Genomic DNA, 20,620 nt, shown 5'->3' with positions numbered 1-20,620 from the left:
GAGGCTGGGGGCCTATTTTTAGCATCCTTAAAGAAAAGAAATTCCAACCAAAAATTTCATGTCCCACCAAACTAAGCTTCACACGTGAAGGAGATAGAAAATCCTTTTCAGACAAGCAAAGACTAAGGAATTCACTATCATCAGACTTGCCTTACAAGAGGTCCTTTAAGGAGTGCTACTTGTTGAAATGAAAGAAAAATAACTGCCACCACAAAAACACACTTAAGCATATAGTCCACTGACACTATAAAGCAACTATACAATGAAGTCTACATAACAAGCAGCTAACTACATGATGACAGGATTAAATCCTCACACATCAATAGTAACCTTGAATGTAAATGGGCTAAAAAGGCAAAGTGGCAAGCTGGACAAAGAAGCAAGACCCAACTGTCTGTTTTCTTCAAGAGAACCATCTCACATGTAACAACAAACATAGGCTCAAAGTAAAGGTATGGAGAAAGACTTATCAAGCAAATGGAAAACAAAAAAGAACAAGGGTTGCTAGTCTTATATTACATAAAACAGACTATAAACTAACAATGGTCAAAAAGGACAAAGAAGGGCATTACATAATGATGAAGGGTTCAATTCATCCAGAAGACTAAACTATGCTAAAGATATATGCACCCAACATTGGAGAATCTAGATTTAGAAAACAAGTTCTTAGAGACCTACAAAGAGACTTAGATAACTACACAATGGAAGACTTCAACACCCCACTGATAGTGTCAGGCAGATCACCCAGGCAGAAAACTAACAAAAATGTTCTGGACTTAAGCTCAACATTTAACAAACTAGACCCAATAGACATCTATAGAATACTTCATTCAACAACACAAGAATATACATTCTTCTCATTGGCACAAGACACATTCTCTAAGATCAACCACATGCTTAGCCATAAAACAAGTGCCAACATAGTCAAAAAAATCGAAATCATACCAACCATATCCTCACACTACAGTACAATAAAACTACAAATCAATACCAAGAAGGTTTCTCAAAACCATAGAATTATATGGAACTTAACTTTCTTCCAAATGACTTTTGGGTAAAGAATGAAATTATGAGAGAAATCAAAAAACGATTTAAAACTAAGGAAAACAGAGACAAAACATACCAGACTTATGTCAAGAAGTTAGAAAGAGCTCAAATTAACAACCTAACATCACAACTGGAGGAACCAGAAAAACAAGAGGAAACCAACCCCAAAGCTAGCAGAAAAAAAGAAATAACCAAAATCAGAGCAGAAGTGAATGAAATTGAGATGCAAAAATGCATACGAAAGAGCAATGAAACCAAAAGTTGGTTCTTTAAAAGAAAAAACAAGATCGATAGACTGGTAGCAAGATTAACAAAGAAAGCAACAGAAAAGATCCAAATAATCACAATCAGAAATTACAAAGGTGACATACAACTGACTCCACAGAAATACAAAAAATCCTCAGAGACTAACACTTATATGCACACAAACTAGAAAACCTAAAAGAAATGGATAAATTCCTGGAAACATACAACCTCTGAAGATTGAATGAGGAAGAAACTGAATCCCTAAAAAGACCAATAATGAGTTCCAAAACTGAATCAGTAATAAAACCCAAAAAAGCCTTGGACTAGACAGATTTCACAGTTGAATTCTATTAGATGTACAAAAAAGAGCTAGTACCAATCCTTCTGAAAACATTCTGAAAATCAGAAAGAAAAGACTCCTCCCTAACTCATTCCATGAAGTCAACATTATTCTGATACCAAAAACTAGCAGAGACACAATGAAAAAAATAGAACCACAGGTCAATATACTTGAAGAACACAGACACAAAAATCCTCAACAAAATATTAGCAAACTGAATCCAGCAGTATATCAGAAAGTTAATTCACCACAATCAAGTAGACTTTACTCCTGAGATGCAAGGTTGGTTCCCAGATGCAAATCAATAAATGTGATTCACCACATAAACAGAATTAAAAATAGAAAACCATATGATCATCTCAAAAGATGCCAAAAAGGCTTCTGATAAAATTCAACACTCTTTCATGTTAAAAGCCCTCAACAAATTAGGCACTGAAAGAACATCTCTCAAAATAGTAAGAGTCATCTATGGCAAACCCACAGCAACATCATTCTGAACGGGCAAAAGCTGGAAGAATTTCCTTATAGAACTGGAACAAGGATGCCCACTTTCACCACTCCTATTCAACATAGTACTTACTGGAGGTCCCAGCCAGAGCAATCAGACAAGAGAAAGAAATAAAAGGCATTCAAATAGAAAGAGGAAGTCAAACCATCTCTCTTCAGACTATATGATGTTATATCTAGAAAACCCCACAGTCTCTGCCCCAAAGCTCCTAGATCTGATAAAAAACTTCAGCAAACTCTCAGGATACAAAATCAATGTACAAAAATCAAGAGCATTTCTATACACCAGTAACATTCAAACTGAGAGCCAAATCAAGAACACAATTCCATTTACAATAGCCACAAAAAGAAAAAAGTACCTAGGGATACAGCTAATCAAGGAGGTGAAAGATCTCTACTATGAGAATTACAAAACATTGCTCAAAGTAATCAGAGATGACACAAACAAAGGGAAAAGTATTCCATGCTCATGGATTGGAAGAATCAATACTGTTAAATGTCCATATTGTCCAAAGCAATCTACAGATTCAACGCTATTCCTATCAAACTACCAATGACATTCTTCAAAGAATTAGAAAAAAACATTCTAAAATTCATATGGAACAACAACAACAAAAAAAAAAAAAAAAGAAAAAAAGAAAAAAAGAAAAAAGGCCCAAATAGCCAAAGCAATTCTAAGTAAAAAGAACAAAGCTGGAGGCATTACACTAGCTGATTTCAAACTATACTACAAGGCTACAGTAACCAAAAAATAGCATGGTACTGGTACAAAAACAGATACCAATGGAACAGGATGGAACCAATGGAACAGGATAGAGAGCCCAGAAATAATGCCTCACACCTACCACCATCTGATCTTTGACAAAGCTGACAAAAACAAGCAATGGTGAAAAGACTCCCTATTCAACATACTGCTGGGATAACTGGATAGCCATATACAGAAGATTAAAACTGGATCCCTTCTTTATACTATACATAAAAATCAACTCAAAATGGATTAAAGACTTAAATGCAAAACCTAAAACTATAAAAACCCTGAAAGATAACCCAGGACACACCATTCTGGACACAGGCCCTGGCAAAGATTTCATGATGAAGACTCCAAAAGCAGTTGCAACAAAAACAAACCCTGACAAACAGGACCTAATTAGCGAGCTTCTGCACAGCAAAAGAAACTATCAGCAGAATAAACCAACATTCCTAGAGAAGGGGAGAAAATATTTTCAAACTATGTATCTGAAAAAGGTCTAATATCTAGAATCTATAAGGAACTTAAACAAATTTACAGGCAAAAGACAACTCCATTAAAAAGTGGGCAAAGGACATGAACAGACACTTCTCAAGAGAAGAAATATATATGGCCAACAAGCATTTGAAAAATGCCCAATATCACTAATTGCCAGATATGCAAATTAAAACTGCAATGAGATACCATCTCACACCACTCAGAATGGCTAAGTCAAAAAATAACAGATGTTGGCAAGGTTGCAGAGAAAAGGGAATGCTTATACACTTGGTAGGAATGTAAGTTCAGCCACCGTGGAAAGCAGCTTGGAGATTTCTCAAAGATCTTAAAACAACTACCATTCAACCCAGCAATTCCATTACTGAGTATATACTCAAAGGAAAATAAATTGTTCTACCAAAAAGACACATGTATGTTCATCCCAGCAGTATACACTATATAGTAAAGACATGGAATCAACTTAGGTGCCCATCAACAGTGGACTGGATAAAGAAAATGTGGTACATACATGCTATGGAATACTACACAGTGATTTTTAAATAACAGTGAAATCATGTCCTTGGCAGCAACATGAATGCAGTTGGAGGCCACTAAGTGAAATAATGCAGGAACAGAAAACCAAATACTGCATGTTCTCACTTATAAGTGGGAGCTAAACACCGAATACACCTAGACACAAAGATGGGAACAATCGATGCTGAGCATTACCAGAGTGGGGAGGGTGGGAGAGGGGTGATGGTTGAAAAACCAGTGGGTACCCTGCTCGCTACCTGGGTGACGGGATCATTTATACACCAAATCTCAGTGACACGCAGTATACTCATGTAACAAACTTGCACAAGTACCCTCTGAACCCAAAAGTCAAAAAACAAACAAAAAGAATGGACTTAAAGGATGAAGAAAGTTTGAATCCACCATTTTTTATTTGTGTGACCCGTGTAGGTCATTTTGTATGGTGGAGCCTTAGTTTAAACGATCAAGAAAGGGTAATAACTTACATCTTGATATGACAGGGTGAAAAATACTTCTGTAAGCTTTCTAAGCTGATATAGTGCATCATATTCAATATTACCTACTGATAAAGCTAACTACGTACTTCTGCATTACCAATACGCGAAGTCAATGATTTTCAAATATATTTAACAAACAACTGGTTCCACAAGTCTACATAAATTTCTGTAAATGCGGCTATGTTTTTTATGTCTGCTCTACCAATCTGTGGTTCAACTTTAACTGTGTAACAAGGTTTGGGGAAAACAACACAATGGATTCCTGCTCTTCTGCAGCTGAAAGCCTTTCAATTAGACCATTTTTGTTTCAGTAAAATAAAAGCAAATAAAATCCAAATGGTTTTTGGTTTCACTACCACCACAGAAACCCACATCAATTTGTCAACAGATCAAATAAAGATGAATTTGAATAATTTTTATTAATTTAATATGCCATCTAATTTTTATCCTTTAGAGAACTATACTCTTGACTACCATACTGGCTACCTTTCTCTGCTTTGAACACACCTTAAGCTTGTTCCAGTTTCAGGCTCCCTGCACTTGCTCTTCCCTTAAACAGTTCTCTGTTCTCCTCTTCTTATAGCTCATTCCTTCTTGTGGTTCATGTCAGTACCATCTCCTCACGGAGATTTTTATGTTTGTACTCCCATTGCTCTGCATCACATACTTCTATTTTGTTTTCTTCATATAGTTCTGACTGTTTGATATTTTGTTACTTGTTTGATGATTATTGTCTAGCTCCTCACTAAAATGTAGACCTTCATGTCTTATTAACTGTAGTCAACAAGAATAAAACCACCACCATTCTCCTAGTTAACTCAGAACTAGTTTGTTTACTTCTCTTGGAACTCTTTTACATATATTCCCAAATTATGGACTATTCTGAGAATTAAGGAGAAATGCTTACCTGTTGTTTGTTACTTTGGCAGGCTGCACTCAAATGCTTAAACCATAGCATTGCATTCATTCTATTGCCAGCTTGAAACTTGTACGAATTTCCTAAAATTATCCAAAACAAGGGGGAGATAATAAAAATGTAAGGACAATGACACATAATAATTTTGCCAGATATTAATGAACAAATTAAACATGACTAGAGTTTTCAGTTTTAGAATTCTATTCACTAACACCTCCATTTTATTGTATCTATTTTTATCGTATTTCCAATACAATAAAGAACTCTTGATGCAACACATTTACATGCTATCATATTTTCAGAAAGTCACTTTTGCTGCTTATGAATTAGAAGAAATAATTTTGTCTCCTTAAATGCTCTTTAGAATAAAATACACCTAAATAAAATAACTGTGTGGCATCTCAAATCTGTGTGGATAAGACTGCAGAATATTGGTTCTGAATACTTACTACTTAGATATCTAAATATTAGATTTTTTTCTTTTTTGTGATGGAGTCTCGCTCTGTCACCCAGGTTGGAGTACAGTGGCGTGATCTCAGCTCACTGCAACCTCTGCCTCCCAGTTTTAAGAGATTCTTGTGCCTCAGCCTCCCAAGAAGCTGGGATTACAGGTGTGCACCACAATGCCTAGCGAAGTTTTCTGTATTTTTAGTAGAGACGGAGTTTCACCATGTTGGCCAGGCTGGTCTTGAATTCTTTTTTTTTATTTTTTTTGAGACGGAGTCTCGCTCTGTCGCCCAGGCTGGAGTGCAGTGGTCGGATCTCGGCTCACTGCAAGCTCCGCCTCCCGGGTTTACGCCATTCTCCTGCCTCAGCCTCCCGAGTAGCTGGGACTACAGGCGCCGCCACCACGCCTGGCTAATTTTTTGTATTTTTAGTAGAGACGGGGTTTCACCGTGTTAGCCAGGATGGTCTTGATCTCCTGACCTGGTGACCTGCCCATCTCGGCCTCCCAAAGTGCTGGGATTACAGGCTTGAGCCACCGCGCCTGGCCGCTGGTCTTGAATTCTTGACTTCAAGTGATCTGCCTGCCTTAGCCTCCCAAAGTGCTGGGATTTACAGGCATGAGTCCTCACACCCACACCCGGCCTAAATATTAGTAGATGTTAAGTTTTAACATGCCAAAATGCTTCAACATGTTTAACACTTAAACACTAGCTATTTAGTATAATTAAGGATTAGTCATATAACATTGATAGACTATGCTTTTAGTCTTTAGTTACAAGACATTTGTCAAGATTATTACAGATTTCCAGTTCTGCTGAGAGCACTTAGGGAAAGTCTATGAGGCAACTTTTTCTCTTTTAAGAAATTAGAAATTCATTTGAGCTGTGTGTATTTAGTAGTTCCTATATTGACTTTAATTCAAGACTGACATATAATGAGGACATTTTATTTTATTTTATTTTTTTTGAGACGGAGTCTTGCTCTGCCGCCCAGGCTGGAGTGCAGTGGCCGGATCTCTGCTCACTGCAAGCTCCGCCTCCCGGGTTCACGCTATTCTCCTGCCTCAGCCTCCCGAGTAGCTGGGACTACAGGCGCCCGCCACCTCGCCCGGCTAGTTTTTTTGTATTTTTTAGTAAAGACGGGGTTTCACTGTGTTAGCCAGGATGGTCTTGATCTCCTGACCAATGAGGACATTTTAAATGGTTACATGTATTAAGGTGAGGAAGCAATAAGTTGAGAAAAGAAAGGATCCATATACTATAGGCTGCTCTAAATTAAGCTTTATTTCCTTTTTTTCACTGACCTAAGTTCTTTTTATTTCAAAATTTTTGCTGAATTCTATTCTTTCCTTAATAACTGCATTCAATGGCTCAATAACTTAACTATATTTAAGCATTATTCAGCTTTTCCTTGAGACTCTAACACTCAAATAACTTTTTCACTTTCCGAAGTAATTGTTTCTTCACCAAATGTTTAATTAGTCAAGTAACATTGTTACACTTGCTGAACTCAGACACAGACATTAGGTCAATGTGAAAAGAAGGCATATCTACAATTAATCTGGTCATAGCTACAATTTACATACTCACTCCTCCCCTGCAAAAAACCATTAGTATAGATAGACCTCATAAAATTTTGGCTACCTGAAGTAGTTCTATTAGGCAAGCTAAGAAAAACGGAAGAAAACAAAGAATCTGTTAACTAAATCCAATGAAAATGCTCTCATCTTAAAATTTAATTTCATTAACTATGCCTTTGACATGGGAAGGAGGCTGGGGTTTTGAATTCAAAATTTTGAGTAGGCTTTTATACACCAACAGAAACCAAACAGAGAATCAAATCAAGAACTCAAAGCTTTTTATAATAGCTACAAAACAAAACAAAAAAACCACTTAGGAATATACCTAACAAAGGAGTCGAAAGATCTCTACAAGGAAACTACAAAACACTGTTGAAAAAAATCACTGATGACACAAACAAATGGAAACACATCCCATGCTCATGCATGGGTAGAATCAATATTGTGAAAATGACCATACTGCCAAAAGCAATCTACAAATTCAATGCAATAGCCATCAGAATACCACTATCATTCTTCACAGAATTAGAAAAAACAATTCTAAAATTCATATACAACCAAAAAAGAGCCCACCACAGTTGAAGCAAGACGAAGCAAAAAGAACAAATCTGGAGGCATCACACTACCTGATTTCAAACTATACTATAAGTCCATAGTCACCAAAACAGCATGGTACTGGTATGAAACTAGGCACATAGACCAATGGAATAGAACAGAGAACTCAGAAGTAAACCCAAATACTTACAGCCAACTAATCTTCAACAAAGCAAACAAAAACATAAAGTGGGGAAAGGACACCCTTTTTAACTAATGGTGCTGGGATAACTGGCTAGCCGCATGTAGGAGAATGAAACTGGATCCTTATCTCTCACCTTATACAAAAATCAACTCAAGATGAATTAAGGACTTAAATCTAAGACCTGAAACTATAAAAATTCTAGACGACAACACTGGAGAAACCCTTCTAGACACTGGCTTAGGCAAGGATTTCATGACCAAGAACCCAAAAACAAATGCAATAGAAACAAAGATAAATAGTTGGGACCTACTTAAACTAAAGAGCTTTTGCATAGAAAAAGGAACAGTCAGCAGAGTAAACAGACAACCCACAGAGTGGGAGAAAATCTTCACAATCTATACATCTGACAAAGGACTAATATCCAGAATCTACAATGAACTCAAACAAATCAGTAAGAAAAAAACCAATCCCACCGAGAAGTGGACTAAGGACATGAATAGACAATTCTCAAAAGAAGATATACAAATGACCAACAAACAAATGAAAAAATGCTCAACATCACTAATGATCAGGGAAACGCAAATCAAAACTACAATGCAATACTACCTTACTCCTGCAAGAATGGCCGTAATCAAAAAAATCAAAAAACAGTAGATGTTGGCACGGATGCGGTAAAACACGCAACACTTCTACACTGCTGGTGGGAATGTAAACTAGTACAGCCACTATGGAATACAGTGTGGAGATTCCTCAAGGAACTAAAAGGAGAACTACCATTTGATTTAGCAATCTCACTACTGAGTATCTACCCAGAGGAAAAGAAGTCATTATATGAAAAAGATACTTGCATGCGCATGTTTATAGCAGCACAATTCACAACTGCAAAATCGTGGAACCAACCCAAATGTCCATCAATTGACGAATGGATAAAGAAACTGTGGTATATGTATGTGACAGAATACTACGCAGCCATAAACAGCAATGAATTAACAGCATTTCCAGTGACCTGGATGAGACTGAAGACTATTATTCTAAGTGAAGTAACTGAGGAATGGAAAACATTATGTTCTCACTGATATGTGGGAGCTAAGTTATGAGGATGCAAAAGCATAAGAATGATACAATGAACTTTGGGGACTTGGGGGGAAAAGTGGGAAGGGGGACAAATGATAAAAGACTACAAACAGAGTGCAGTATATGCTGCTCGGGTGATGGGTGCACCAAAATCTCACAAATCACCACTAAAGAACTTATTCATGTAATCAAATACCACCTGTACCCCAACAACTTATGGGAAAAAAATGTTGAGTAGGGTGTATTTATTCTGTAAATCAATCTACTTAATCTAAAAACAAGACATTTTGGTATTATTATTTTTTCCTGCCTCCAATATATTGCTTACTTGTGTACTTAAAACACTAAAACATCACAAAAGTGGGATATCTGTTGATACAAAATAGCACCTGAACGGAGGTCAAAATATAGTTGTGAAGTCAATAAAAGGTAACATAATATATTCTTTCTGGTACTTATCAACTGCTAGCAGTTATGATGGAAGAAAAGCAACCACTTGAGGATATTTTCTGATGAGCCTTGAGGTATCCACTACAGTCACAGGTAGAGTAAGGATGTATGATGTGATTCTACATAGCCCATCCTCCAATTTCTCATATCTACTTTATAAACTCCAATGGTCAATAGCCAGTTATTTTATTCCTAAGTGTCTCTTTATATACTGTATGTAAAATATTATAATTAACTTGGAAAGTAATCTGAGCCAAATATATTCAGAAAGTCACCATTTTGTTGCTTATGGATTAAAATAAGTAATTTTGTTTTTAAATATTCTTTAGAATAAAACACATCTAAATAAATACAATAATTGTGTGGCATCTCCAGATCTGTGTGGATAAGACTGCACAATATTGGTTCTGAATAATTAAAAGTGATAGAATAAATATTTAACTCTGCCACTTTCAGAACTTAATAATAATAATCCATTTCAAGGTACTGATGAAGGAAGGAGTATGGACTATATGGCAAGTCTCTAAAAATTTGAAGTAACAGTGGGGGTATATATTCTCAAATTCCCTCCGTCCTTTCCTAGTTAGGTCTCTAGGGATTAGCTGGGCTTTTTAATTTTCAAGTATATGCCCATGTGGCAAAGAAAATAAGCTCCAAAAATACTGTTAAAATACATAATGGGACAAAAGTATTTCCCAATAGATAAAACTACACAAACACTTTCCCTCTTGAGTATTCCAGTGAAACTAAGTTTTGGCTCATCAAGTTCTTCATGTATGCATAAAATATTATATATATGACATATATACACACACATACATACATACATATACACAAACACATATATATATGCAGTATCATAAGCCCCAGTTATTCTAACAATTCACCTTTCTCAGAGTCAGTCAGCAGGAAGAGATCAGGATGTTCAGGGTCATCAGCCATCATCACCATCCATCCTACCACAGATACGTTCTTATTGGATGTTGATTTGAACTGAGAGAAAAAAGATAATTAGTGGAAACAGAAAATTTATGGCTTATTCTAAGCAAAACTTCAGTGTTCGGGAGTGTATTTTCAGTTTCTCTTAATGAAAGATGAGATTTGTGACGTCATGCTGGGTCTTGGTCAGCCCGGGTCCTTTCACTGCTAAATTTCATCCTAGGCAAGCCTTCTTCAGATAATCTCCTACTTTCCAGACCTTCCCAGTTTCAACTCTTCATCAAAACCTAACTGACCTATTCTCCATTCCCAGAGAGCATAATATGTTTGTGAATATGATATATTAATCTGTTGTTTTTTTTCTGAATTACTGTACTACTCCTTATAGGAAGGACATTTGCATTTTAGTAGCTATGTTATCTTAAATCTGATGATGTAACAAATCAGAGTTCTTTTTTATTTTTTTTGAGACAGTTTCACTCTGTTGCCCAGGCTGTGGTGCAGTGGTGTGATCTCAGCTCACTGCAACCAGGTAATTCTTAATGACAATATTCTTACTTGCATTTTTCAAAAAAGAGGGGTATTCTTAGCATGTCTATTACTTTTGTAGTTAACTATTCTTTTGTTATTACTATTATTTTAGCTACAACTTCTTTTTTTTTAATCCTGAGAAAGGGCAGTTATCAGGTTGGCTTAAGCTAGTGCTTAAGAGCATGTATGTGAAGCCATTCAGGTACTGTTTAAAAATGAAGCAGTGCATTGTATAAGGAGGTGTACATGGTAAAACACTAAAAAATAAGGTGACAATTAACAAGAAATTCAGGACAGTGACAGGCTGTGGATATGGTTGACAGGAAAGAAGTGGATGCCTCCGGGAAGGCTGTGATAGTTCTAGTAACGTTCTGTTTCTCACACTGGGTGGAGAGTATACAGGTGTTCATTTTATTTATTATGCTTTAAAATGTACATGTACACTACCTATCTTTTGTATGTATGATATGCTTCACGATTAAAGGAAATGGGAAAAAGAACGAACATGGCACATTTATAACAACATGAAATTGAAATATGAAAGCTAAAGAAATCAGTAAGTTTTAGTACTGTGAAGAATGAAATTGGCCCTACCACAGGACTGTTGATTTGACAGCTCATAATGTACTTCAACATGAATAGTATGATCTTCTAATATTCTTTTCCTAAGCCTAAAAACTTCTACCTCAATTCCTTTTTTCAAAAAATAAAAAATAACTCAAGCAACATAAACTGCTTCAGAAACAGGGATGAAACTAGAGTGCAAATGCCCCTTGACCACCAGCTGAATTCCATCACATTCCCTAGACATAATCGTCACTTGAGGTGACAACCTCCAGACCTTATTCTATGCATTTATTATATCAGAGGCTTGTGTCATTGTTGCTGCTGGTTTTTACATATTAATGGGGGATATATTTACTCTCTGACTTGTGTTTTTCACCTATCAGTAACCATTTCCTTATTGATAAGTATTTTGGATATTTCCAGATTTCTGTTGTCATAAATATTATAGAAATGTTCTTCTACAGATAATCTTTGTGCACTTGTTCAAACATTTCTGTAGGACAGATTCTCAGATGAGGAATTTCTGGTTATTATCAAGCTAAATACTGACTAGGATTGGCCACCACAAAAACAATACCAATTTAGATTTCTACCAGCCATGGATGACAGTCTGTTTCCCCATATCATGACCAATGCTATATCATCAATCCTTTAAATTTTTGTCTAATGGCAAGAAAGTGTCTCTCTTAATTTGCATTTTTAAATAGTTAGTGAAGTTGATGACCCTACCCACACAAACTCTGTTCTTCATAGGCAAAAAAAAAAATATACTTTATAGAATACTAAAATAAGGTATACGGACTTCCATATGTCCCACTTCTGGGTTTCTATACATACATGAACAGGTATATTTTAATCTATGATTTTTTTTCTCCTCCAGCTTTTTATTTTGAAAAAATTCAAACTGTATAGAAGTTGAGAATGCCACGATTAGCCATATATCCTTAATCTACATTTTTGTATTTGTTTGATCTCTCTGAACATTCAAATGCAAACTGCAGATATCATAACATTGAACGCTAAATATTTCAATGTGTCTTTTAATAACAAGAATATATTCCTATACAATCACAACGTAATTATTATTTCTTTTTTTTTTTTTTTTTTTTTTGAGGCGGAGTCTTGCTCTGTCGCCCAGACTGGAGTGCAGTGGCCGGATCTCAGCTCACTGCAAGCTCCGCCTCCCGGGTTTACGCCATTCTCCTGCCTCAGCCTCCCGAGTAGCTGGGACTACAGGCGCCCGCCACCTCGTCCGGCTAGTTTTTGTATTTTTAGTAGAGACGGGGTTTCACCGTGTTAGCCAGGATGGTCTCGATCTCCTGACCTCGTGATCCGCCCGTCTCGGCCTCCCAAAGTGCTGGGATTACAGGCTTGAGCCACCGCGCCCAGCCGTAATTATTATTTCTAAGAAACTGAACAGACAACCATATAAAGTCCATATTACATTTTCTTAAATTGTTCCAACAATAACCTGTATAGCTTTTTACATTTTTTCCCCAATATAACTCCAGGATTCAACTAAAACATACATTGCATTTAGTTGTCAAGTCTCCTTTAATCTAGAACAGTCCTCCTGTCCCCCTGCCCTTACTCCACCTGCCAAGTTTTGGTCTTTTTAAGAATCTAGGCCAGCTGTCTCATAGAATGTCCCACAATTTGGATTTGATTATTTCCTCATAAGATTCAGGTTAAATTATTTTGGTAAAAATACAATATAGGTGGTGTCATGTTTAAATAGTGATTTTAATCCTTTACCTGTTGCTTACATATAGAAGATATTTTCCTCCAATCTATTTGTATTTTAACTTTATTTGAAAACAATTAAATTTTTTTCTTCCATTTAGTTCTGTGCCGTATCTTTTCTATCTCAAAATTAATACTATAGATCTAGACCTGTCTCTATACACTCTATCCTGTTCTTCAAATTTATTCTTTAATTATATTTTAATTTAATTAGAAAAGATGAGAAATGCAGTCAATTTCCTTGGTACTCAATAAGATTTTCTCCCAATCCACTATGCTTTAATTTCCAAACATTTTGCATACATTACCTATCAGAAACCTCATATAATTAAAAACCCAAACTATAACATAATAGTAACTTTTTATGCATAAGCAACAATGCAAAGCATAAAACAATATTTAACATATCCATTAGATGACAAATTCAGTTATAACTTCTTTAATTTGGACTTTTTCTAATTGAAACTAAGAAAAAACAAAAACCCAAAAAACCACTTTATTTTGAATAATGACTTTTCTATAATAGTCAGCTAAGTGAAATCTAGCCAGCAAGATCTCAGTGTGGCTATGTGAAAAGTTACTTTCTACATCTGAAGATAAAGGATTTAATTGAACTGAATGAATCCAACTTTTTTCTCCCTTTGAGAACAGCAGTACTAACTCTACAAATTGTTTCCGCAAAACTAATCTGTGTAAATGTTGTAGGGTATATAGGCATTATTGTCAATTTGACCAGAATACAAAAAATATTCACAGTAGAAATCTCCATGATCATTCACTCAAGTCCTTTATCTCAATGCAAGAGCTATCTAAACAATTATATAATAATAGTGAGCAAAAAATGAGTACTTAAGAATATATATTATCCCACTGAGGTACAGTTAAAAAATGAAACCATGAATTAATTAGGGAAACATATATGCTAACAGTCTGAAGAAAAGCAAGACAATGAGTCATGATGGTCAGGAGAGTGGCTGATGGTGGGTATGGTTGATAAAGAAAGGCAATGCTATCTTATGGTACTTTCCACATTCATTTAAACCAAAAATGTTCTTTTCTATACCTCTGGTTTGATTAAAGGGCTAAAACTGTGAGAATAAAGAAGAGTTTCTCTGGATTACTCTGAATTACACAGTATTATTTGGTTAAGTTTTAAGTAGAAAAAGGACTTAAATTTTTCTTCACTGGCTTACCTTTCCTCAGTAGGATAAACCACTTAATTTTTCTCCCCCAAAATATGTGACTTAGAAGTAAAATTCCTCTCAAATTTTATTAATGCAACATAGAAAATCATTCTTCCTTTCAAAGATTCTATGTAAAAACAAACAGCATGCAAAAGAGATTTATAGGAAAATTCTACAGGGTGAAAAAAAGGCTTCTTTTAAGTAATATGAAGCACAAGAAAGTGACTGAAGTAACTGTTGTTGCTTTTTTCTTTTTTTTTTTGAGACGGAGTCTCGCTCTGTCGCCAGGGCTGGAGTGCAGTGGCCGGATCTCAGCTCACTGCAAGCTCCGCCTCCTGGGTTTACGCCATTCTCCTGCCTCAGCCTCCCGAGTAGCTGGGACTACAGGCGCCCACCACCTCGTCCGGCTAGTTTTTTGTATTTTTTAGTAGAGACGGGGTTTCACCATGTAGGCCAGGATGGTCTCGATCTCCTGACCTCGTGATCCGCCTGTCTCGGCCTCCCAAAGTGCTGGGATTACAGGCTTGAGCCACCGCGCCCAGCCTGAAGTAACTGTTGTAACTGATCATTCCTCTTCATTGTTGGGAAGAATCACTAAACCAGAGATTGAGGTGGAAAGAACTTTAGATGTTGGCCCCACATTTCCACATTTTGCTGGTTAGGAAAGGAAACTCCAAGGCAATAGTTTTGAACAATACTGAACAGGAAACCCAGATCTGAGAAAGCTTTGGTGACAAGATAGATAAGCTTAATGTGCAGTTTTGACATCTGCAATGGAAAAATGGTATTCAAAAGAGAAATAAATGTAAAAACTTTTGGACTAGAAGATAGGAAAAAACAAGAGCAAACCCAAAAAACCTTTGTATCCCATTAGGACTGCTTTCTTTATAACCATGAACAGTCTGTGAAACCATGGTAAAAATGTAGAGAACAAATACTTACATGTTTTCGTTCTGTAGCCTTTAGAGATTTGGCAGCATAGTAAAAAAGCTGTGTCCCACACAAAGCTGCCCAATATTTTGTCCAAGATGCTACCTGGATAGGACAAACACATGAATATACTATTAAAATGCTCCTGGTTTCTTAGTTTCTTTACATTCTAAGTGCCAGTGATCAAGTCCACTTCACTTCAACCAAAGGACTAACCTCAGAGTTGAGTTGTATCACTTGTGAAATCTTAATCTCAAATGCTCCTGTCATTTCCATCTAACTACCTGTTTGTGGATCCACATACTCAGTCTTTCTTCCAGCTACAATAAAATAGTTAATTAACCCCGATTCTATCTAAAGACAAACTCAACTCTCTTTTTATGCCCTAGATTCCAACTATCTCTAAGAAGTTTGCTTTTGCAATTAACTCCACTGCTTCTCAATCTCTCTCCCTCTACCATCCTTATACAAATGAACCTTAAAATCCCTTTAAAATCCCTCCTTTGACCCATCTCCTTACATCTCCTTACACCCCAGACACCAACCAATTTCTCTGCTCCTTTTCACAGTGTAACTTCTTGCAAGGGAGTCTCTAAATCTTGCCTCTACTTCTGTTTTGCCCATTTTCTACTCAACTCACTTCATTTGGCTTTTGGGTCATCAAGGTCACTGATGATTGTAATTTTCGCAAAGCCTCCGTCCTCATCATAGCCAGCCTCTTAGCAGCATCTGACCCAGCTGGCCACTCTTTCGTTTTTGAAGTATTGTAACTGCTAGGCTTCTGGGATAACAATTCCTTAATTTTCCTTTATACTCTTCTTTGTGGGAGACCTTCAATGCTACAGAGCCCCATCTCCAACCTTGTTTTCTTCTCTAGCTATACTGTCTTCTTAATCTATCATCCAGATCCATATTTCAAATACTATCTATCTGTATGCTAATGACTCCCAAATCTCTCTCCCTGCCACCTCTCTGCTGACCTCATGATCCACACTGTTTCAAGAGCCACAATGACATCTCCACTTGAATGTTTTTTTTTTTTTTTGAGACGGAGTCTTGCTGTGTCACCCAGGCTGGAGTGCCGTGGCCGGATCTCAGCTCACTGCAAGCTCCGCGTCCCGGGTTCACGCCATTCTCCTGCCTCAGCCTCCGGAGTAGCTGGAACTACAGGCGCCCGCCACCTCGCTCAGCTAGTTTTTTGTATTTTTTTAGTAGAGACGGGGTTTCACCGTGTTAGCCAGTATGGTCTGGATCTCCTGACTTCGTGATGCGCCCGTCTCGGCCTCCCAAAGTGCTGGGATTACAGGCGTGAGCCATCGCGTCCGGCCCTCCACTTGAATGTTTAATAAGCATATCAAACTGAACTTGGCCAAGACTGACCTGCCCCCATTTCAATAAATGTCCCCAACATCCAGCCACCTCAGTCCCCAAACCTACAAGTTATCTTTGTTTTCATGCTTTCTCTTATACATCACGTTTAATTTATCATCAAACAACTCCAGCTTTTGCCTCTTAACTGATCTCCTCCACCTTCCCCAATTTCAATGTGTAAACTATACAAGCCTTCTTGTCTCCTGAACTCTAGATAGTCACACAGCTAACTTACCTACCTCATTCAGATCTCAGCTCAAATGTTTTGCCACGGTGGCATCCCTCCTTGTCCCATCATTCTGTATCCTATGACCTTATTTTAAAGCCTTATTCTCTATTTCTCCTCACTGGAATGTAATCCAGGAGGAAGACACTTTGCCTCACCTTGTTTACTGTTCTGTTTCTAGCATTCAGCACACAAAAGGTATGGTAATGCTTCAACTGACATGCAATTCTGTGTTCATTAGCCTGTCTAAGAGATTCCTGATTTGTCTGTGCCTTTGGCTTACTGAGATATAAGCAGCAAAATAAGATTACTTATATGAAGCCCCCATTTCTTCAAAAGCTTTAAGTGTGAATATATATCAAAGGTTTTATATTTCAAATTTGAGAAAGGGAAAAAAATTGTTCCTTAGTAGTCAAACTACTATGCTGGTGTTCAGGAAGAATAAACTTCTTTGATACATATTAAGAGCTAAGTTCCACCAATCTTCCTTTTTTCCCCCCAATATACTTATGGTTTGGAAAGCATTTTATATTTGGGTTCTATTTTATGTAGAAAACAAAACTGTATTACAGGCATTTAAATAAAATGATAAAGCACAATCAAATTCCAGTTTTTAGGGTTGTTACTCTTTATTTTCTACTTTACCTAAACTTAATGCTAAAATACTTCTTCATGATATACTTTCAGGGTTCTCTAAGAAATAATTTTGTATAAGAACTATAATGGGGGTAAAAAAAAGTACAGGATTTAAGCACCCTTAACACATGATTTAACAGAAATCTATATGGCACATATAATAACACTTTATGTTAAGAAAATATGGTAAAGCAAATGTGTACAATAGTTTCCCTCTTATCTGTGGTTTCAGTTACCCACAGGCAATGATAGTGTAAAAAAATTTTTGGAAAATATGAGAAATAAACAATTCATAGATTTTAAAATCACGTGTTGTTCTCAGTAATATAGTTCTAATCTGTCCTTCTGTGGACACAATCATCCCTTTCTTTGTCCAGCATCTCCACACTGTATGTGCTACCCTTGTGGCCCACTCCCTACTGCTTCCTTAAGTGAAAAGAAAAGTTCTTGGCTTAAGGAAAGAAAAATTAGACGCTAAGGTTGTTAATATCCATGGTAAGAACAAATTTTCTCTGTGTGAAATTATGAAGAAGGAAAAAGAAATTCATGCTAGTTTTGCTATTGCATCTCAAACTGCAAAAGTTATGGCTACTGTGTGGAGTTAGGTGCTTAGTTAAGACAGAAGAGGTATTATATTTGTGGATGGAAGATATGAACAGAAACATGTTCCAAATGATGGTAATGTGGTTTGGTACTATCTGAGGTTTCAGTAATCCCCTGAGGGTCTTGGAATGGATGACCCAAGGATAAGCGGGGAGGACCTTATTTAATATTATTTCAAGTCTACTATAATCAGGCTTTATTTTAATTGTTCTAGCACTTTACAGAGTCTTATATACATTTGTATATTTTTAGAGGTGTATTAAAATATGATGAAATCTTACTGTAGGCTTTTTGCCTTCTTTTAACAAAGTTTTTCTCCTGAGAACACCTTGAATAGTAACAGCTCCTGGATATAAATGTACTGCCAAATCTTCTGATTCTGCAGAACTATAATGATGAAGAAAAGAACACATAAGAGCTTTTGTCTATAATAGTCATCAATTAGGTACTTAAAAAAATATAATTATTCTTAATTTTAATTTTAAAACTTTGTTACTTTATTCAGAGCTGAGGCGACACTGACAATTTTAAAGGTTTATTAATCTTGAAATTTATAAGCTGTCACAAAAAGTTGATTAGAAAGTTATTAAAGTCAGCAGATGGTTAAAAAACACACTTAATTACATATTTGAACAAGTATAATTTAGAAAGAATGCAGTAATTCACTTTAGTAAATATTAAATTAAAAATTTAAGATTTATTTTCTTCTTAACATGCCACACTGCATCACTCTTGTAACCTTATTTTCCCCATAGAAACTTTAAGTCCTGGTAGGAAAAATGAGGATTCTATTTGTTAAAAGCATTTAAGTATAATAAAACTGAAAATAAAAAGAGAAGCTCAAAAAGAAAAAAAGAAAACTCATGCTTAATTCTAAAATAGCAGAAAGAAGTAATAAAGTCAGTAATAATATATTTTAAAAACTAGCTTTCTGCAATACATTTTAATAACATTTAAATGGTGTCAATGGTAAGTGATTATGGCCTAACAGCTCTCCACGAAAGGAAAAAACTCAAACCCCAAGATTTCCTTTTCATGTATCTTTAAAAAAAAAATCACAAAATAACCAACACTTTAATATCTTTCCCTAATTGATTTAAGGTCCAATGTTTAATACAATAATTAATGATTTCTACATGAGCCAATTAAACATACATGCTGATAAAAATGTCACTGGTGACTTGACAGGAGCTGCAGAATTCCCATAAGAGCAATGAAAACTAAAGTTTGCCAGTTTATTCCTTTGGGATTATTTAGGTGTCTTCAAAGTGACTTACGAACCTATAAACCAGTAGCAATTTCACGTTAGAGCTATTTATATTCAGGGAGGTATATGCGGGGAGATTAGACACCATCGAACTGATGTAAAGTTTGCTTCTGAAGTTTGGTATTTTGTTGTATTATGAATTGATTACTCATCACCACTAAACCCCACGTTCCCAATCAATACACCACTCTTATCTGCCTCCACAGCTAATAATAGTCCAAAAGAGACCTGGTTTAACTAGATGAACAACTGAACGAATATGAATTTAAATATACAAATGATTATTTTATGAAACAGACTTGTCTACATTCAGGACCTGTAGTTTATCTGAAAAACTTTTTAAAAAGACAAATCAAATGTACATTTATTAGCAAAGTAAATGCTTTGATTACAACTTATGAATAAATAAGCAGATTTTTATATTGTTCATTCAAAAACTATCAGCATTAGAAAGACCTGTGCAGTTTAAAGGCTACCAACTTGGAAGCATTTAAAAATATGTAACATTAAGATGCAAGTTTTGGCAATTAGCTCTGTGGATCAGAAAGAATAGTTGAAATTTATCTTCACATTAGATCTTGGAAAGAAAGTTTTTCTGAGTAATTTGTTTAGTTTTTAAATCAATTAGTTGAGAAAGAAGAGAAATAACGTCAGACCACACCCATGTAAGCCAATCACCAACACCATAAGGGAGTTCTGTGACCCCTTAATGCAGGGGAATTGTACCTGCTGGCCTTCATGTGACTTCGATAGCCATTTCGTGCCACTCTTGTCACCGGGCCGAGAGAATGGTATAATCTGTTCCTGTTGGATTCCATTATAAATTGTATGTATTACATATACTTTTATTCACACAGCCATTATCAATACCTAGAACAGTATAATAGTTTCTTCTTGTAATATAGCTTTCTAAATCTTACAAAAGGATAGTATGTGTGATTGTTCCTCTTTCTTTTTTAAAGCATGCAGCATAGATTTAAAAAAAATTTTTCTTCTACTGTTGACTCTAGAAATACTTAGAG

General features: G+C 36.0%; 1 protein-coding gene across 2 annotated transcripts in view; it reads right to left on the bottom strand.

Annotated features, from left to right (window-relative positions):
* RALGPS2 (Ral GEF with PH domain and SH3 binding motif 2) overlaps window positions 1-20,620 on the bottom strand; it is a 187,337-nt gene that overhangs the window by 9,649 nt on the left and 157,068 nt on the right. Inside the window, exons 15-19 of one of the 2 annotated variants that reach the window (XM_033200592.1) lie at window positions 20,325-20,402; window positions 18,613-18,718; window positions 15,508-15,600; window positions 10,489-10,594; window positions 5,304-5,395 (exon numbers count right to left, since the gene is read on the bottom strand). In XM_033200592.1, coding sequence (XP_033056483.1) covers window positions 5,304-5,395; window positions 10,489-10,594; window positions 15,508-15,600; window positions 18,613-18,718; window positions 20,325-20,402 — 475 coding nt within the window. The remainder of the gene's footprint in view (window positions 1-5,303; window positions 5,396-10,488; window positions 10,595-15,507; window positions 15,601-18,612; window positions 18,719-20,324; window positions 20,403-20,620) is intronic. The other variant, XM_033200593.1, reaches the window with a different exon arrangement.

Source organism: Trachypithecus francoisi, unplaced genomic scaffold (assembly GCF_009764315.1).
Source record: "Trachypithecus francoisi isolate TF-2019V2 unplaced genomic scaffold, Tfra_2.0 Lachesis_group5, whole genome shotgun sequence".
NCBI lineage: Eukaryota > Metazoa > Chordata > Mammalia > Primates > Cercopithecidae > Trachypithecus > Trachypithecus francoisi.
The sequence above is the reverse complement of the archived record's forward strand: the minus strand, read 5'-3'. Positions and strand labels throughout refer to the sequence as shown.